The sequence below is a fragment of the Austrofundulus limnaeus genome, unplaced genomic scaffold (assembly GCF_001266775.1).
Source record: "Austrofundulus limnaeus strain Quisiro unplaced genomic scaffold, Austrofundulus_limnaeus-1.0 Scaffold1, whole genome shotgun sequence".
In the NCBI taxonomy this organism is placed as follows: domain Eukaryota; kingdom Metazoa; phylum Chordata; class Actinopteri; order Cyprinodontiformes; family Rivulidae; genus Austrofundulus; species Austrofundulus limnaeus.
Window position 1 is genome coordinate 6561616 of NW_013952403.1, and position 20377 is coordinate 6581992.

At 36.9% G+C, this 20377-nt stretch overlaps 1 protein-coding gene across 2 annotated transcripts in view; it reads left to right on the forward strand.

The window, feature by feature from the left end:
* diaph1 (diaphanous related formin 1) overlaps nt 1-20377 on the forward strand; it is a 117534-nt gene that overhangs the window by 21692 nt on the left and 75465 nt on the right. The window contains exons 2-14 of one of the 2 annotated variants that reach the window (XM_014007291.1): nt 6038-6064; nt 7223-7390; nt 7847-7951; nt 9408-9538; nt 10944-11027; nt 11125-11188; nt 11534-11673; nt 11882-11987; nt 12177-12287; nt 13160-13278; nt 15092-15208; nt 17290-17405; nt 19669-19733. In XM_014007291.1, coding sequence (XP_013862745.1) covers nt 6038-6064; nt 7223-7390; nt 7847-7951; nt 9408-9538; nt 10944-11027; nt 11125-11188; nt 11534-11673; nt 11882-11987; nt 12177-12287; nt 13160-13278; nt 15092-15208; nt 17290-17405; nt 19669-19733 — 1353 coding nt within the window. The remainder of the gene's footprint in view (nt 1-6037; nt 6065-7222; nt 7391-7846; nt 7952-9407; nt 9539-10943; nt 11028-11124; nt 11189-11533; nt 11674-11881; nt 11988-12176; nt 12288-13159; nt 13279-15091; nt 15209-17289; nt 17406-19668; nt 19734-20377) is intronic. The other variant, XM_014007299.1, reaches the window with a different exon arrangement.

Consider the following 20377-nt stretch of genomic DNA (forward strand, 5'->3'; position numbering starts at 1 on the left):
ATTAAATAAGCAAAAGAGGATGGAGTTAAATAAATAAAAGGTATTCAAGCTACGTTTTGAGCATCCAAAGCGTGCCCAACGCTTCAAGTTAGTTGCTTGTGCTCTTTCAGGTCAGACGCGTTTGGACTGTTGGGAAACACCTCTGTTGTTTTCCTCTGCCAGTCTCTGTTTAATGGTGGATGGAATAAAGAAAGTGGCGGTACTTTATTTGTTTTGAGCAAGCGAATGTCATGCTCACAAGATAATTAATCCACCAGATACTGTAATTCAGAGACGGTCTATTCAGCGAGTTTTACTCCAGGAGCTGCAAGGCTCGCTCTCATTCTACGTTTAGACCGAGCTCTGCTGCCTCTGTTTACTGAACCAGCGGCTGCTGACGTCATTATGCCCTTGCGTGATGCTGCGTTCAGGACAAGCATGGAAAACTCACCACTCTTACKCCAATACGGTCRCAATGCTGCRTTCAGGACAAGCATGGAAAACTCACCACTCTTACGCCGAACCGGTCGCAATGATGTGTTTAGGTACCGAAACATGGTACCGTTTGATGTCACATGAATAGGTTCTCGGTAGTACCGACAGAATATGGTCTGTGCAAAAAAAAGTTTTGAATTTGGTACCCATCCCTAGCTGCTGCTGCACTGTTCTGAAAGGTTGAGGTGGTAATAAATCATTACCACCACCAAATGAAAAGTTATTCTGATAGATTATGTAATATAGAAAGGTTTGGTCATTACTGTCACTAACAAAATCATTCTATTAGACCTTAGGTTTTAGAGGTTTCACACAAAACATCTTCGAGTTGCTATCCTACCATGGATTGGACAACCTTAGGATGACATTAACTGAGATCAAGTGTGGATTCATTAACCAAATCAGCTTTAGAAAGCTCAACTTTTTTGCAAGCAAGACTATTCAAATGGTGGCCTATGGGTGAGCTCAGTCTGGCACAATAATACATTCATTTGTAATAAATCCAGGTTATCAATCACAAAAAAATAGTTGGTGAGAGAATCATTTAAAAATCTTGTATAACAAATATTTCTGTCCGATATGTTTCTGTTATATAGATGATCTGTCACATAATGACAGGGCTATACAACTTAGTCTGCCTCCCAATAAATTTGATTAAGATACAACTAGATTTCAAATCACAAGTTAAATTCACCTAGTAACAATAGTTGCCAGCTGTCTGACCCCTGAGTTGTTGGCTGTCAGTTACTGTGGCTTCCTGAGCAATTCGGTTGAATAGCCTTGCATTACAACATCAGAGTAGGTAACAGGATTGACAGTAAACCAATGAAACATTGTTTTAGTAAGTGTGTTGGCATTTAAAATTTAACCTAAAGTGCCCCCATTTTAATCCACTTCTAGATTACAAACTTTTGCAAAAATCCTGCACTTTAGTTGAGTAATTTTGTGAACAAGCATCAAGTCAAACATACAAAGAGCATACTATTTTTTCAGGCTTCACAATGAACACCTATAATACTGTGCACTGAATAACAAACTTACAAATTAATATAAGGCAAATCAACTTACTGCCAGTAAAGATTAAAATAAACTTGTATTGCTCTTTTTCATATATCTAATGATCAGTGCATTTTGTTGACGTTTGATGTGAAAAATGGCTCAAACCACAAAGAATTTTACTCTGTCACACCAGAAGAAAGGAGTTGATGTTGGAACTACTTTCTGTCTAAAACACTTCAGAACTGTTTGTAATTTCCTGCTTCAGTACGATGTGTAGGAACCAAGTGTCTGGGTGTGCATACTTCTTCTCCTTGCACAGACAGTATGTAGTCATGGTTACTTTGTAAGCATAATTAATGTGGCTGATATTATCACACCACACACAAACTATTCTGTTTGCCTACAGCTTTTGTTTTACATTGTTGTGCTGAGCTATCTGTTTTGTTTATTAATAAACAATTTAACATTTATAAGTTCTCAAATTTACACCATAATTAAAGGGCAATGCCATGATATTAATTGAATTATACCTGGATAGTATTTTTTGTATTGAAACAAATCATGGCAATATGGTCTTATTAGATTAGGTTGCACAATTATTGATGGCCTCCTTATTTAATTTGCTTAATTTTATTACCAAGGGCTACAGTGATGTAATAGCATTTTCAGTAGTTAAATTTCAAAAAGATACTGGCAAGTGACAAATATATTTGTGATAAAATATGTTTTTTTTTCTTTTTTTCTGCTAGTCTGTTTTTCTGCTGGCCTGTCTTTCTGTTTGGTTTGTTTGATTGGAAACAAGTTGACTTAACACAAAACAAAATAGACCAAATTGCAGTCTTTGTGACATTAAAGTGGATTAAAGAGTTATGGGTTGGTTTCAGTGTTGACTCAGAACATGAGAGTGCTTGTGGATGCAACAGGTGTTTAGCTGGTTGCTGGAATCAAGTATTTTAGCTTGAGTGGCATACATGATGTGACACTCCAAAGCCTTTTACCAAGTTGTCTTATTTAGTTATGGTGTGCAGAGGACACCATGACAACTGAACAGCCTTCTGTTAGCACAGCTTATCCTTGATGTTGCTGTACTTTTGGTTTTCCATCTACTACTAACCTGGTGTATATTTGGCCAAAGAATTGTGTACATTACTTATTTTCCTAAAAATATGACCCTGTTTTCTAGCATTTTCAAATTGTTTAGTTTTCAGTCTTGTCCTGATGTACACCATCTTTTTAGCAAACCACTAAATAAAGGTGCATCACACAACAAAACAAAGTGCATTGGTGGGCTATCAGTCATACATATTTCTGTATTTGGGCATTTTTATCGAAAAATGTTAGATCTACATTAGGCACTTAACTGAAARGTATATTGAAGAGAAATGTTTGTGTGCCTATTCTAACTGCTTCCACATTAAATACATGAAGTAATGGATAATAGAAATTATCTCTCAGTTTGCAGATGGGAAGTCAAATCTAACTCTGGGAGGAGGGCTTGATTTACCTGTACTTTGACTTCTGTTGCCCGGCATCCTTTAGCTTTGGTTCTGAGTATACAAATTAACTGTCTGTACTTGTGGTTTTTTGAGCTGAGTTTCACGGTTTGATTTAGTCAAGGGCGTTTTCAGTCTTTTGCTCTATTTCGTCTTCTAAGTCGTCTGTAGTTTCTTATGCAGTTACCCAGAATTCACTGTGTCTACTGCCAGTTGTGCATTTCCGTTCTGTGGGCAACATCATACCACATTTGTTTTGCATGTGTGTGTGATTTTTCTTTTTCTTTTTTTTTTCATTCTTCCTGTCTTTTTCTGTATGCGTGTGATCTTTAAGGATCTGTTACGTAATGGCAGCTGTGAAAGTGGAAACACCCCTCTACTCGCCCCTCTACTTCATCCTTGTTCTTTTTTACCCATTATTTCATTCTCTCTTTGTCTTGATCTCCTACTTCAGACTGTTGTCTACTAGGGCTGCCACAAACGATTATTTTAATAATCGATTAATCACCGATTGATTATTTGATTAGTCGACTAATCAGATCATACATTAATTGAATATAAAACATAGAGCTTATCACGTCAGAATGCAGCTGCTATTATATAACCATGGTTAGATTTTAGCTATATGCTAAGTAAAAACATTTGCTGTGGAAGGTAAGTTCTGCTCTGCAGATATTACACAGGTTTCTCTTTCATTTTCTTAAAATGATCCCACACTTTGAGCTCTGTTGTCAGGTAGCCATGATACCAGAGCCTGTCTGTATAATGTCTTGTGACGTCCACGGCCTACCCCAGTTACCACTACTGTGCATGTGTGTCAAGGACAGAAAGGCAGATGTGGCAGTGGAAGGTGTCAAAGCAGTTTGGAGAGAAAAACAAAGAACAACAACAAAATAAGAAAACGATTAATCRATTATTAAATTAGTCATCGATTATTTTAATAATCGATTAGTCGTCGATTAATCGATTAATCGTGGCAGCCCTATTGTCTACAGAACTTGACTAACAGACAGTAAAGCAAAAAGGCAATCATTGATGTGAAATATGCATTATATAGTGTTACAAGTTAGGTAAAATTCACATAATAAATATTCAGAAAAATCACATTTACAGTAAATCTTTGAAGTGGTGCTTGGCTTAAGAGTTAAACTGCTTTACACAAGTTTTAACTTTTTTTTTGGAAAATACTGCAGTTTGTAATTAACAATATGTTGGAACTGTTGGTAGTGTTTTTCACCAGTCTTGGTTATAATATTCACACATTAATACCATGTCATGAGAGAGCATATTGACTTTTATTGATTTTCTAAAGGTTTCATAAGGACATGGCTACTTTTCATTTTACGCCAACCTTAAAGAAATTAAAACATGCATCCTTGTTATATTTCAGTGATGATCATTATAGAAATACCAAACTCCATAGGGGACATGTCTCATAAAAAAGGGGGAAAAAAAGAACAATTTTTGCCTTTTATACATAAATAATATAGTTTGAGAGTTAATCCTTTAAAAGTTAAGCACAAAGGACAAGTGCATTGCTTTACTGTAAATCATTACAGTATTTAAAAGGAGAAGCAATACATTAAAATGTGTTCCTCTTTTCACCACTGCTTCATAAGTTGGCTCAATATTGGAAAAGGTTTTACTGTAATAATGTGAAGAACACGTGTGCGGTTTAAGTCTTACAGTTGCAGGATCCAGTGGGAATTTGTTAGTGCCACAGAGGTTCAGCACAGGACTGCAAACATCTCAGTGACAGTGAACATCTCACCATCAAATTGAAAGTTTTGCAACACTTGGTCAGTCTTACAGTCAAAACAAAGTTGCGATTTTATAGGAATTACAAAATGCGCAATAAAATATTTTATATTAGCTTATTTTTAAAATATTACCTTACCCCAAATCTTGTTTTAAATTTATGTTTGGTATATTTAGATGTTTAACCTCAAGTGCCTGTTGATTATCTAGTTTTTTCTTCAGACATCTGTTACTACTTTGCTTTCACAGGGTCTGTCTTTACAATTCCAAATAGTCTTTGCCTCAAAAGGATGCCTTCAAGTGTCTGGGTGTTCACGAGTGATAGTAGGATAATGCTTGACCACTCAGTCTTACTATTGATAATGCTGCTTCCGTCTGCCATGATGGAGAAGGAGTACAAAAATTTGATTAACTGGTCCACCTGTATTCCAATCTTCACCTATGATCATGAGATATAGATCATGACTGAAAGAATGAAATTTCACAAACAAGCAGCTGAAATGAACTTCCTTCGTAGGTTAGCTGGGCTTAGGGCAAACTTGAAGTAGAGCCCTGCTCCTTCGCATTGAAAGGAGTCAGTTGAGGTGTTTTAGACATCTGTTTGAGATCCTACCTCAGGATGTCTGGTTTTCTCTCCTGAACCTGTTGCCTTCAAGACCCGACAGTGGAAAATCAGTAGAAGATAGAAATGAAGAACTAAAATTTGACAGTTTTTGATGTAATTTGAGCTCACGGCATTTTCACCCTCAGTAATGAAACACTGGATTTCTATTCATATGATAATTTTTTTAAATAATTTTTTTATGTTTGTTTTTCTTTTTGATGCTTAATATTTTTTTTCTATTGAAAAGCATGGAGTTTGTTCTGTTCTTTCAAGCTAAACTGCTTTCCTTTTTTGCTGAAACACGGCTTTCTACAGAACATTTTTGGGTATAGACTGACACCTAGTGGTTAATCTTTTTCTTTTATTAACCTTTTCATAGCACTACTTTTTTCCCTTGTGCCATTTATTAATTAAACTTTCTTTTTATCCCAACTTAGAATCTCTTTATTATTATAAAACATGTCTGACTATAATCCTAAATGGGRAACTGGCTATAGTTTCTAATTGGGTGTTTTTTCCTGTCCATTCAGGAATTCTATAGAATATTTCCTTGATCTGTTTACCTGTCATAAGTAATTCTGTCTAATGGATTCTTCATTTTTCTCCCTCTCCTTCTCCTTGTCACTTCTTTTCTCTGTCGCTGTGTTGATTTTCTATTCCCCCCACTCTTCTTTGCATTTTCTCCCTTTGGTTTGCTCATGCTCTACAGAAACTGAAACGACTGTTTCCTGATGAGGTAGGTTGATGTCTTACTATCACCTGGGTGCTTTAACTTTGTGGCTTTTAATAAACCAAACTATGATGTGTAATTTTCATGTTTGTGTCTGTCAGTAGCCTAATTAATCATAACATGTTCATTACTGAGTGTCTTGTGTCGTGCTGCTTTATTTTAACGAGCATGKTTTGAAGAAGTACACTGATAACATAGATATTTGGCACATACATGTGATGCCTTCATGCACAGGAAAATGGCAGAAGACTCTGTTGTAGTCACTAAATATGTATGTGCCAAAGTGAATGTTTCTCAATGTTTTGTGTTTTTAAATATGTAGTTCATATATTGGCAGTTAAAGTTCACACCAAGTCCTAAAAGCCATAGTGATAGAAAATACATGTGAAGGACTTTGTGTGGCAATGTTTCATGCCAAAATGTGGGCTGAGATTTTTGTGCTTTTGGAGTCTTAGCCCTTTTCAGATGAACACACTKTACTGTTAAGTTGTTTTAAATTGCCTTTTTGAGGCATTTTGGCTCTGATTAACAAGGTGTGTGTTCACTTTAAGTTTAAGTTTAAAAAAGATTTCCCCCCCCAGATTTAATATTTTTAATAATTTCTGGCAGAAATACAACTTTTTTAAACAACCGAACTGACACAACAAAAACATCATAGCAGTTTAATCCCGTTTGATTGCTGTTTACAAATACATGCTTTGTCATTCTAGTAACATAGATGGCATAACTGTTTGAATTTTTACAGATTGATCTCAGCTAAGAAAAATGATTTTTTTCTAAGTCCTCCACAGTTTATCAACAAAATCAAATTTAATACTGATAAAACGTGATTAAAGGCCTGCTTTGCTTTTCATAAAAGGTTTGTGCACATTTTGAATTTTGTGTGAATAAATTTGGACTATGACAACAGTTTTCGTTGCTGCTTTAAGAATTAATGTCATAGTGCTGTCACATTTTCTGGAAACACTTGAACATCTGAAAGGGGCTTATATTATCCACAAACCAAGAGAATAAAATTTTGCAACAACTCAGACAAAAAAAAATTATGTATGTTATGTTTTTAAATGTTTTAATTTTTTTCTTTCATATTTGCAGGCCTTTCGTTTTAGTGACTGTCCTTGTCCTTTTTTTTCTAACTGGCTTTGTTTTTGTCCACTAATCCAGTTGGAACGCTTCACCAGCATGAGATCGAAAAAGGACAAAGAGAAATCGAGCCAGATTCCAAGTCAGCGAAATTCTTCAGCTGCAAGCTATGAGCTCAGCTCTCAGGGCGTCCTCCTGATGCAGGAATTTCCTGATGAATACATCTTGGAACAGTTTGAACAGATGTTGGTGAGGGAAAAAAACTGAACAAATGTGTAGGACTCAACTTTTAGAGAGTTTCATAAAAATCAGCTTGCTTGTAAAGCTTCAGAGGCATATATGGTCAACAATTAGTGTAACACTGACTGCATAGAAACATTTTACTGGATTACCCAATTGCTAACCACACTTTTGACTGTTTTGTTTATATGCATAGCTGTAAAATGGTTGCTTCTGTCTGTGTTTAGTCTAAATGGATATATTTAAACAAACTAAAATTAAGTGCAGGATTTGAGATCCTATGTTAAAAGTGTGTTTAAACTGTGAATTATGTAGCAATGTTGCTAACTGTTTACTTAAATATTAATGTAAATTTGTTGCTGTAAAAATATGCAGTGAGAGATTTTTTAAATTGTTTAACATTTTTCTCATTTTTTTAATTCTCCTTGTTTCAACATATTTTAAGCATCTTTTGCTGTTTTCCAGGTGGATATGAACCTGAATGACGAGAAGCAGAAGCAGCCTCTAAGAGAAAAGGACATTGGGATCAAACGAGAGATGTTGTCTCAGTATCTCCACAGCACTAAAGCTGTTAGTATTTTAAAGAAATATAATTACAAACAGTGCTAAAATGAATTTAGAGACCGTTTTCGTCTAAGTCAAGCAAATAGAGATCCTTGCCATTACATTTTTCTTAACAAACAGACAACAAAAACAAACATTTGTAAACTGCTATTTTTGCATAAAGTGTATGCAGGTGTTTGAAAATGGCTTTCAGAAGTTTGCTGAACTGTAGCATTAAGAGATGGTACCAAAGAGGAAAGACATCAGCTGTGATCTTAGAGAGTGACAGTTTCTGCCCCTCAAGCTGGAAAAGGTTGAAGGCTGTTTTCAAACAAAGTGAATCATTTTACAGCAAGAGAGCTTGAAGTCAGAGGTCAACAAGTAAAGTAATCTGCTGAAGGTTCACCCTTAGGTCAGAGCGTGCTAAGTCACAAAAAGTTGAAAATCACCAAACTCGTCTGTGTAGATATCATTTAGTAGGTTAAATGTTAAAGTTCAAAGAATTGAGAAAAACTAGAAAAACTAAGTATGGCCTGTTGTGAATAGCTGCTTCTAAAAATGTCTGAAAAGAACATGACAACATCCTTAGGCTATGTTCACACTGCAGGCAAATCCAACCCAAATTCGATTTTTTTTTTTGACCCATCTGACCCATAACCGATTTTTTTATGACAGTCTGAACGCGACAAATCCGATTTTTTTTCAAATCTGACCCAGGCCGTTTCAGTATGTACTTTTAAATCGGATACATATCTGATGTTTTCAAAAGTGACTGCAGTGTGAACACTCATGCCGCATTACATCTGACTTTTTCATCAGCAGGGGGTGAAGGATCGATAAGACCTGAAGTCACGCTGTTTAAATCTGTAGCTCCATGTGTTTACAGCTCCAAAACACAAGTCCAGTTGCTTCATCTTTTTACTTGCGTCCAGCCTGGGTCGCGGAGTAAATCGATCCTAAAGTTACTCGTCGATACTTTTTTCCAGCTCGTAGTTTCGTTCAAAAATAAAAAGCTTCACCAGAGCATCTCAGTCAGAGGCAGGCTCTGATATAAACACTGAACTAAACAAGCAGGTCAGATAATTATTTAATCGGCTCTGATTAAACAACTTCAGATGCAACGTGCAAAAAGTAGCATCCATGCTAGCTCTGTAAACAAACAAGCCGGCTGAAGAGACGGGACGTCTTTACTGCGCATGCGTGTCACATCAGTGCTGTGTAGCGTCCACACAGGAGTCTGATGCAGGTTGTATTTCAAATGTAGTGTGAACGTTCACACCAAAAGATTGGATTTTTCAAAAAATCTGAATTGAGCATTAAGACCTGCAGTGTGAACGTAGATTTCTCATCTACTGGCCAAATAAGACCATGTTTAGACAGTTATATTATAAACGAGTAACATATAAAATAAAATAAAAAATAAACAGCAACAAAAACACCTGTATTAATGTGGATGCTGTGTATGTTTGTGTTCACCTATCAGAGCCAAAACCAGAAGGAGAGCTCCAAGTCAGCATTCATGTACATCCAGGACCTAAAATCAGACAACAGAGGTACACCACTGCTGAGCTGTCTCGAATCCCTGAGAGTCTCACTCAACAACAACCCTGTCAGGTAAGTAGTTCAGACTTTAAATATTGCTTCACTTTCTGTTTCTGTTAAAGCACAGTTCATTAAAGTGCCAGGTCTCATTTGTTTATTAAACACTGTCGGATATATCTGACATTTTACTTGACTTGTTTGATTGCTGAAGGATTTTGAAAGTGCTTCATGAAGACAAAGTTATTGTTTCATAAACCGACACTTTAAATTTCCTGAGGAAATGCTGCATCAGATGTTCTGGCTGTAGAAGTATTTTCTATCTGCTGGATTGCTGCTCAGGCTGAGACCACGTCATTGACTCTAGATATTTGTATTGCGGCCAACGCCAGTTGTTTTTAAATGTGCTCTAAAAATAAAATTGATTTGATCTGACTCATCTTGTCAAACACTGGGAACCTCTCTGGTTACCTTTGTGCTCCTGGGCGGCTGTGGTAGAGTGGTTAGGGGAGTCGTCCTGGAACCRGAAGGTCGCCGGTTCGATCCCCATCCAGTTGACTCAGTCATTGTGTCCTTGGGCAAGACACCTTACCCGCCTTGTCTACTGATGGTGGTCAGAGGGTCCGATGGCGCCTGTGTGTGGCAGCCTCACTTCTGTCAGTGTGCCCCAGGGCTACAATATAGTTTGCCATCAGTGTGTGAATGTGTGTGTGCATGGGTGAATGTCTGTAGTGTGAAGCGCTTTGAGTGTCCTGGATGGATAGAAAGGCGCTATATAAGTACAGTCCATTTACCATTTACCATCTATTCATCCCTGTTTATGGAATATAGAAGTAAGCGGTTTTGAAAGAATCTACAATCAGCAGATTATTTGGTGTAGGTGTCAGGATTGTAATTAAGAAGTTCAGCCACAGCTTAGAAAAGTTTCTAAACAAAACTGAGAATCACCACAGGAGAAATGACTGATTAGTTTTTTTTCAAAAAACATTTTTTAGTTTTATCAAAGTGCACATATCAGCTGTCACAACACATCAGCCTGCAGTGGAGTTTAAACATGTCTGAAAGCTGAGGTAGAAGTTCCAACAGTGCAATGATTCCCATTAATAGTAAATCTGGATTGAAGTATTTTAAATGTAAGAAACTGAGTGTTCTAGTTTGATCTGTTTTAGTCTAGCATCCAGTATTATTTGCTATTAGCAAAACATTAGCACATGAGGTGGATACATAAATCCATCAGCAGCCTATTTTCATCTAAACATGTTTCACATGCAGATGTTGTTTTAAATACTCAGCTGTTTATTTGCATAGAAATTCTAAAAGAATCATTTAACTGCAAGTTTGATATCTAATTAAATACTGAAAGAATGGCATGTAAGATGAGGTTTTAATGAAAAAAAGAGATTTTATTATGACCTAAATACATAAAATGGATCTGGTGTAACGAAAGGAAGGACAAAACAAATTTGACTGTCTCTTCCAGTTGGGTGCAGAATTTTGGAAACGAGGGCCTGGCTTTGCTTCTAAGTTTGTTAAAGAGGCTACAGGAGGAGAAAGACGAATACCCGTAAGTCATATGAGGCATAGAAAAGAAGGTGGTTCATTTTTATAGTGGTTGATGGTGTTTGTGATGTTCGTCTGTCTCCCTCTCATCCACATACCAGACCAATGGGTGTAAAATGTCAACATGAGATAATTCGCTGTCTGAAAGCTTTCATGAACAACAAGGTGAGACACTTGGCTGGTTCTTTGTGTACATGAAAATATTTTCTTTTATAAATTTGCTAATATTTAATGTATGAATTTGTAAAAGTGACATATTTGCAAAGTTTTTGTAGTGTCAATTTATTCCACTAGATGGCAGTAGTAATTCAATATTAGATTTTTGGTCGTTTTTGGTTTGTAATATTTTATTGTGCTTGTATCCACCTGTAAATATCATTTAGATAAATGGGATATGTTTAGGATATTTCATTAGTTTTAAACACACATTGTTAGGTCAAATAATTTTTACATCAAAGAAAATTTAAAACATGAGTGGATCATTTCTGTTCTTCTTATCATCTTTGTTAGCATGGTTTAAAATCCATGTTGGAGTCAGATGAGGGAATTCCTCTGCTGGTCAGAGCCATCAACCCTGGGGTGCCCCACATGATGGTGGATGCTGTGAAACTGCTCTCTGCCATCTCCATCTTGGAACATCCTGAAAGCCTGTAAGAATCTGTCACATGTTGAAATCAAGTAATGAAGTTAAACACAGAAATATATCTGTATATGCCTTGAGCTCAAGTCTAACAACACCAGGTTTTCTCATTGCCATGCTTTTTTTCTATATTATTTTTTTTAGTTAAACCTGTGCTCTTTTTTTATGTTTAATGTGATTACATGGGAAAGTTTCTGTATCAATGTTTTTTTTTGTAGTCACGAGCGTGTTTTGGAGGCTCTTACAGAAGAGGCTGAGAGACGGGACATTGAGAGGTTTCAGCCTCTTCTTGCTGGCATGAACAGTCACAACATTCCTCTTAAGGTATGCACTCAAATGCAGAAACAGTTCACAGATTTTAATAATAGGCTCTTTTTTTTCAAATAATTGATCACTTGAAAAACATTTGAGTCTAAAATATTTAATCATCTTGCAAATCTTGTTCCGTATCTATTTTTCCCTCTTGCCAGCCAGTTTAATCTGTAAAGCTGTCCATCTGATGTGTTTTGACAGGCTGGCTGCATGCAGCTGATCAACGCTTTAATCAGCCGGGGTGAAGAGTTGGACTTTAGAATCCATATTCGCTCTGAATTGCTAAGACTTGGCCTTAGAGACATGCTGAAGGTAAAACATAATAAATACTCTGTGAAGTTGCTGCAGTGAAATRCAGTATATTGTTAAAGGGGACCAAATATGCAAAATTCTCTTTTTTAAGTATTTTTTTAACTTACATTTGGGTCTGTACTGCTTCTAAAAACAGTCCAAAATAAATGCACTCACAGGTATTTTTACTAGAAGTAAATGAATTTTTCTGTGTCTTGAAATGACCTGTTTTCAAACACCGCTACTTGTGACGTCACAAGTCGCACCCCAGCCCACCCCAACCTGAGCCCAGCTCGTCTCCTGGTAACCCAAGCAGAGACTCCGCCCACTTCTTCACAGGACGGTTCTGCTGTTTTAGAACAGTCAAGGAGAACAGAGATGTGTGGATTAATTTTATTTTTATTTAACTTTATTTTTGATGGCAATGTTCTAGTAATATTAAAGGAAGTTTGTGTAAATAATTTCACCATGAACTACTTTGGAAAAACAGTACTTTCAACTGAAAAGAAACTGAAAGGAAACTGAAAGTAAACTTCTGGCAGGGGGCAGAGCTAACATAAACAAAAGGTTGGGATGGGGTTTCCATAGCAACTTATGCAAAGCAACAGGTTCTGAGGAGAGCTGAAGAACAAGCAGAACTGAAAAGGTGAAATTTCATTATCTGAGTTTAATTTTGTGAATTAAATCAAATGACCATGTTTTGTAGAGCCCACAGATGGATCCTAACTTGTTCTAGGACCCCCATATTAGGTCTCCTTTAATGTATTTTTCACATACTTGTTGTGTGAACATTTAAAAAAAAGTCTCAACTGTCCAGGCTCAAAATGTTCCTCCTGTCATTCTCCCCTGAACCTTTTCATCCCTCTGCCTCCGTCTCATCCTGCTCCTTGCAGGAGGTACAGCAGATAGAAAATGAAGAACTGAAGGTGCAGCTCCTGGTGTTTCATGAGCAGGCTGAGGATGACTCAGAGGACCTCAAAGCTCGCCTTGATGACATCCGCATCGAAATGGAATATCCTTCTGATGGGAAAAAGTCCCTGATTTTTGGTTGAAACTGTCACATCTTTTAAGCAAAATATGACCATCTTTTTAGTTGATTATGACATGATGCTGTTATCTTAGAAGTTTCCTGTTCACTTTTTCTTTTAAATTGTTATGAGAAAGATAAAGAAATGTTTTTGTTTTTCATATTGATCATTTATTGGAATCAATCTGCAGAAATATTTATATTGACAGCATTTGCAACACTACTGAGAACTTTGTACTAAAAATTGCACCTTTTGTCCTTTTATAATCTCTCAACTGGGTTAATCTATTCTCTATTCTAAGTGATAAAATATGTACTTTCCTCTTCATGGTAATATTGCTGGTCCCATTTGTCATTGTCATTTTGAAACTTGTAACAGTGTTTTATTTTAATGGATATCAGCATGCCACTTGTAGTGATGAAAATGCAGCAAATCGTTTGATCTTTGGAAGTTTATGCTCAGTATCGACACCATTTGTGACCCATCACATTAAACTGAAGATCAGGTCAAATTTGGCCAAAATGATCTAAACACATTTTCAGATTCCTGCTTTGTATGATATATTTTAATACCTTGATCATCTTAATAYTGCAGTTCTAGAGATATGCCTCATTTTCCTAATCAGGATAACCTGTTGATATTTGGTCTGAATTCGTTTTTTTAGGTGATTCTAATGAGGAAATTTTGACGTCATTTAAAAGAGGAAACCTCAAACAATATTTGAATATTAGGATTTACCAGCTGGAAAATAAAAAGCTTTTCTAACTCAGGAAAAACATACAAAATATTGTTAATAATTTTGTTACTCAAACAGTTCTGATGCATCTCAGCAACCCAGATAGAAAAAAAATAGGTTCTCTGGATGGGTTCTTCTTTAGTGAAATGTTTCGTCTCTCGTCCAAGACTGAGGAAGTCTCTTAGATGAGAGACGAAACGTTTCACTAAAGAATAACCCATCCAGAGGACCTACTTTTTTTTTTCTTTTTGAGTTACTCAAACAAATGCTTCAAAATTATTTCATGATTATATTTCAGATATTGCAATTAAACAGCCCATAAATAAAATATTTATTTTTTATATTTTGACAAAATGTAGTTGTTGCTAACATTTTAATCTCCACGTTAATTTCCTTTTCTCCACATAACATTTTGGGACTTGATCTGTGGTTTGATGAGATGGGTCACATTGTTTTTGTCTTTAGACATAGTTTAAATAGAAAAACAAAATATTTGCTTTAGTCTGTATAAATCTGATAAATTGTGTTGCTACATCTATGGCTGTAGATCATAGACAAGGACTGATAAATGTAAGATGAGCTCCATATAAGCTGTAGCTATCGTCTTTGTCACCTGTGATGATAATAAGGTCGGGATTTTCATCACACAGTTKGTTCCCTTATCAGTTTTTCCTTTAAGATAGAAAACGTGGATTTTTACAAGGAAGTAAACTTCAATAGTTAAGGTTGTAGTTTGTTCTTATAATATTTTCAGCCTTTGATTTGCTGCTATAATTTTCAACACCAGGTGTCTCCCAGTGCAAAAAGACAAAACCAGCCTTTGCTGCCTGCACATTTATTAAAGTCATTAAAAGGGGTTTATATTATTTGTAAAAGCACAAACATACTTGTTTGGTGCAGTTTAAGTTGATTGTGTTCTTATACCTCAGCTGTGTTTCATATGAGCTTTGCTGTCTGCAGATGTACCAGTTATATTTTTGGTTCTCAACTATGTTGTGTGCAGAATATTTTAAACTTGTCTGTTGATTTGATTAATTGAGCCTTAACTGGATTTGCGTCACTGATGTGAGGGAAGTGTTTGACATCTTAGCAAACACCGTGAAAGACTCCAAAGCTGAAAACCACTTCATGTCTGTGATGCAGCACCTGCTACTGATCCGTAACGATTATTTGGCCAGGTACAACACACACATACACACCTACTCCCTCACATATTCATCTGCTCACTCATTTACATAGCAAACCTGATATACTTTGTTGTTGTAACACATTTATTTTTGATTTATAAAATGAGGTAAAGGTTGGGGTATTTCTTTATTTTTTTTGACAGCAAGTTGGACTTTTAAGATTTCCACAATGCATATCTATTTTTTTTAGTCTAATATACGTTTTTCCCAGTTCTTGTTTTAAAATGTCAGCTACTTTGTTAGTTATTTCATAAATAAGACAGTTTTTCACTGTTTATGGGTAATTCTGTAAAATGTAGAATCAGGCTAATTTTAATCTCTTATAATCAGTTTTCTTATTAAAAAAGAATACAAAGGATTCTCTTTCATTTTACTAACACAAAAAGACCACAAAATCACTCATCACACTGTTAATAAATCATAATATTAGATGGAAATGATAGGCTGTGTGCTGCAGAAACATTGGGATAAAAATATTAATATAACCAGGAAAAAAAAAAGAACTTCACAAAACAGATACTACTTCCTCATTTACAATTCTCCTCACACCCTCCCTCCTTTCAGCCATTTCCTTCCTTTGCTATTTGTTTTTCTAGAGCACCACTCCAATGCAGTGAAATTAATAAATGCAAAGAAGTCTAGTTTCATTTTAATAGAATTGAGCACCATCCACCCTTATCTGAAGAAATATGCTAATGTCTTCTTCTGTGTCCTCCAGAAGCCTGAGAGTTTCAGTTAAAGAAAAGCAGGCAAAAGAAAGCGAATGAGTGAATGAGAGAAAAAGACACATAATACAATTAAGAGCATGTACATATTCTTAGTTAAAAACATATATTTTTATTTAATTGTGAAAATACACAAAAATGAACCCACCTGCTTAAATTGGCAATTTCTTGTTGATTTTATGGTTTCCAAAACAGCTTATCTCAGTTATGTTTTTGTAGCTTCCCTTCAGTCTTTTTTCATTCTTGTCTTCCCGGCTACATTTTTTTTTTCTATCTAGGTAATTCACAGTAGACAACAGACATGGTGTTCAAATAGACAGGTAGTAAGGGGAGCTGGAAACTGAGACAGTTTGAGGAAATTGAAAGTTGAAGTAAATTGCTGCTTTTAGAGTACCTGCCAATTCCCCCTTTTTTCTATTTCAAGTGACTACTGAGCCCTGAACATTTAATATAGTATTTACTGTGATTACACCTATCATGCATTTACTGTGCTTATGGGCTGAATACATGAGTTTTAGGAATGCCATAAGATTATAATGTTGGTGTCTCCTTGTTTTCTTTTTACAAATAACCTATTTTTTAACAATATTGAAACTGATTGTTTTTAATATTATGAAAAATAATGGAAAAGAAACCAATTTGTCTTATTTTTCCAAAAGGACACTAGATGTCTCTCTCGCTCCATGGATAAATCTCAACTTTGTGAGGGGGAAAAAAAAAATAAAGGAAACTCCCTGAAGTATATTGAAGAAGTGAAAACAGCATTAGACAAAGGCAGAGTGAAAAAGAGAGCGACCGGGATAGAAAGTAGACAGAATAAATAAAGTGTTGAGTTTTTTGATTCTGGCAGCAACTAATGGGGTCAGGGAATTAGACACCTCCAGAATCGAGCGTCTGTGTGAAGTTGGCTTGATCAGACATTTGGCGCTCGACACAAACCAGTGAGCTCTCACGGAGGCAGTTGCACACAATCAATCTTTGTGACAAGAAACTCAAACTGTTCTGCTCGCACAGACAGCCAATTTCGCTTTCAAAGACAAAGTAGCAAGAGATGGGTGTTCACACATTTGTCTGAGCACGCGAACAAAGTTGTTCTTAGTCATAGTGTGACCCCCCTCCTCACACTGTGTGCCAGATTTGTTATCGACTTGTTGGGAGCTGATATCACTATCCGCACACATTTGCTTTTATTACAAACGCTGCTGTAAAAAGTGCTGCATTTTCTTTCCTCTGCCATGTTCTGCATTGAAATCTTCTCCACCTGTGTTTTTATATTGGTCYTTCCATTTTACTTTTTGGTATCCAAATGCCTTTGTTGGTAAATGCACCCCTCCTTCCCTCCTGCAGGCCCCAGTACTACAAGTTGATTGACGAGTGCATCGCTCAGATTGTGCTGCACAAGAACGGGGCAGACCCTGACTTCAAGTGCCGTCACCTCGACATCAACATTGAAACCTTGATCGGTGAGCTGTTAAATCAGAGTGTACCTTCTTGCTCTTCACCTGCTGCTATTCTTGAACGCACACCTGGGTTTTAAGACCAAAAAGCATTCACAGGTGGCAAGCACAATGTGGTTTTTAACACTGTTAACACACAAGGGCAAGGAGAGTGCAGCTGATAGTAGGAAATAGTATATTAGATGTGACTGATTGCACWGCGGACACCACAAGGTGGAGCCAGAGGGGAGCCATTAGAATGAACTGAATTGTTTTGCAGGTTTTARCACCATATATCAATTGTATAAAATACATTTTTCCCAGGAGAGTTTTTCTTTCCTAATGCAGCAATCCTTCAAATCCTTTTGTACTTAGATGGTACCTCTCATGCTCTGATGGCGACTGTATTAATAAAACAAGCCAGCAGTGTCTGGATTCATTTGCCTGCAAGCATCTCAAGGTGCCTGTGACACAGAGAGGGAAGACACAATCCCTAGCAGCTACAGGCATGACACAGACTTTTCTACGGGAATCAAAGTATTAGGGCTGATTTATGGTCTGTCAGAGCTACTTTGTAAGACACGCCGCCTTGAATGTTTATACTTGATTCGAATAGAAGTACTCGCAGATAAACAGGGAAGCATTTCCAGTGGTGCAGGTGGTGCGTTATCATTAAATTAGGGGCATTAGGTCTCTTCAAGAGGAAATTCACATGGTTCCACTTGGTTTAACCAGATAAAATGCCACAAATAGTTGAATAAATAGGGAAAAACAAGAGATGTTTAAAGCAGTTTGCTACGGTGGAAAAGCAAGTTAGTCACAGTGTGTAGTGTTGGCAAATGACAGATTGTCAGATTTATTTTGAAAACCAGCAGAAATGGTCACACAGACCGTTAATCCGCCATCAGAAAGGTGTTGCGAGAGGGGATTAAAGCAGACTTTGTGATCGTCCCTGATTCATGTGGTTTKCTTCTTGTCACCGTCCGTTGACTAGAAATAGGAAATGTGGACTCATAAAACAACCATTTTAGTGAAAATCTTTTGACATTTGTACACATGCATGTTTGACGGGAGCGGTGGTCATAGGTGAACCCTGACTGCAGTGAGCTGAACCCGAGTAGAAAGCAGGTGCAGGGCATGTCTCATGAGTTCATTGCTCTTTATGGCAGGTCTCCGTTGCTCACTGCAGGAGCCTCTAATTGCACTGCTTCTAAATGCGTCCTGACACACGCACAAGGCTGGCTGGCCTCCTTTAAGCCTGTCAGAGTTATTATTGGTGGAAAGCAGCCCAATTCTGCCCCGCATGCATTATTTAGTGTTTTTCTTTGAACTCTGAAATTCAGCACAGTTTTTCCTCTCTGCATTCTGTCTCCCTTAGTGCTCTCTATTCAAAGTTTGTCCCATTTAGCCCCAGCCGCCACGGCAGACCCACCCCCGACGCCAAATCCATTACACATGTAAAACCTGCACAGAAATACACACTGAAACATCCTGTGGCTTTGGTATGTTGCTAAAAAGTTCCCGAATCAGGGGAAATCTTCACATTTTCATTCAGTACAAAAAGCTTTTTTTTCATCTGTTATCTGCAACTCTATTTTCATACTTCATCTTTTCACAGTCTGCATGGTTCACTTTTCACTTGTATTTTTTATTTATTTATTTTTATATTAGCTTCTCCCATCCTTCTATTTTTGCTATCTGCTTCAATTCTTTGCCCCTCCTGGGCATCATAAGCGCTCTTTGATCCAGTGACATTGTGGCATTCATCTTCATATTAATTAGCTCTATCGCTGCACATGCTTGGTAAGCCCCTCAGCGCTGCGCCACCTGTTGACCCTGCAATTATTCAGTAAAAGTATCCTGTTGGTCATTCTGTGTCCTTCCCGCCTTGTCCTTTCCSGAGCAGAATATCTGATAATATAAAAACTCACAGACAAGGGATTTATCTTGCATAAAGGGAAATCGATGTGCTGCTGCTTCTGTCACAAATACCTGTAGTCAAACAAAGGTGTGTGTACTGAGGGCTTAAAAGGTAATGACATGTAGAAGCAGCAAGCAACACAAAGCGTCCTATTGTAATGAGATAGATCTGGAATCGCCTCATAGATCTTGACTGAGTGGTGTGATAAGGAGGAAAAATAGGAAGACTGATTCATCTGTTTGTAAATTTATGTGAATACACATAAGATAAAAAAAAATACAATGACTATGTCTAGACATGTGCAGGTGTGTTGTCAACATCTTTATCTTATCTAGAACATTTTTTTCTTTCTCTTGTTTTTGTCTATAGACAACATGGTGAATCAGACCAAAGTGGAACTCAGTGAGACAAAAGCCGCTGAGCTGGAAAAAAAGGTAAAAAGCACACAAACATTTGATAGTAAAAAAAAAAAATCAATGCTTCCTCATAGAATGTTACACACACAAGTACTATCCGCTCAATAACACCAGCCATAAACTCCTACTATAATAGTCCAAATCTGATTGATCATTGTCAGGATGCAAGAAGTCTGAAAGAGAAAAGGATTTTTTTTTTAATTGAGCGAGCATACACACATTTAAAAGGCATCAGGCAGACAAGCGCTCACACAAACGTGCAGACACACAAAGAGGGTAAATGCCTTGATTGTCGTGTGTTGCCAGCCTGATGTTTCCATCCCTTTGACAGGATAATTGGAAAGAAGGAGTTGAAAACTCGCCTTCATTCATGCACGCATTAAGATGCTCCGTTTCATGTGGGATCGTATCCATCGAATGGACACGCATCCACACAACCACGCTCTCCATGAAGACACTTGAATTCATTTTTTCTTTATGGACCACACACATCATTTTGCTAGTTGTACATGATGGGATAATTGCAAGCAGTCCCGTTGGCAGGAATTAAGGATAAGGCTGTCAGGCTGCTGACAGCCAGAGTAACGGATCCGCTTTCTGCAAATTAGACAGCCATGCGTGTCTGCGTCTTCATGTATTCATCCCTTTTTTAACTTATTCTG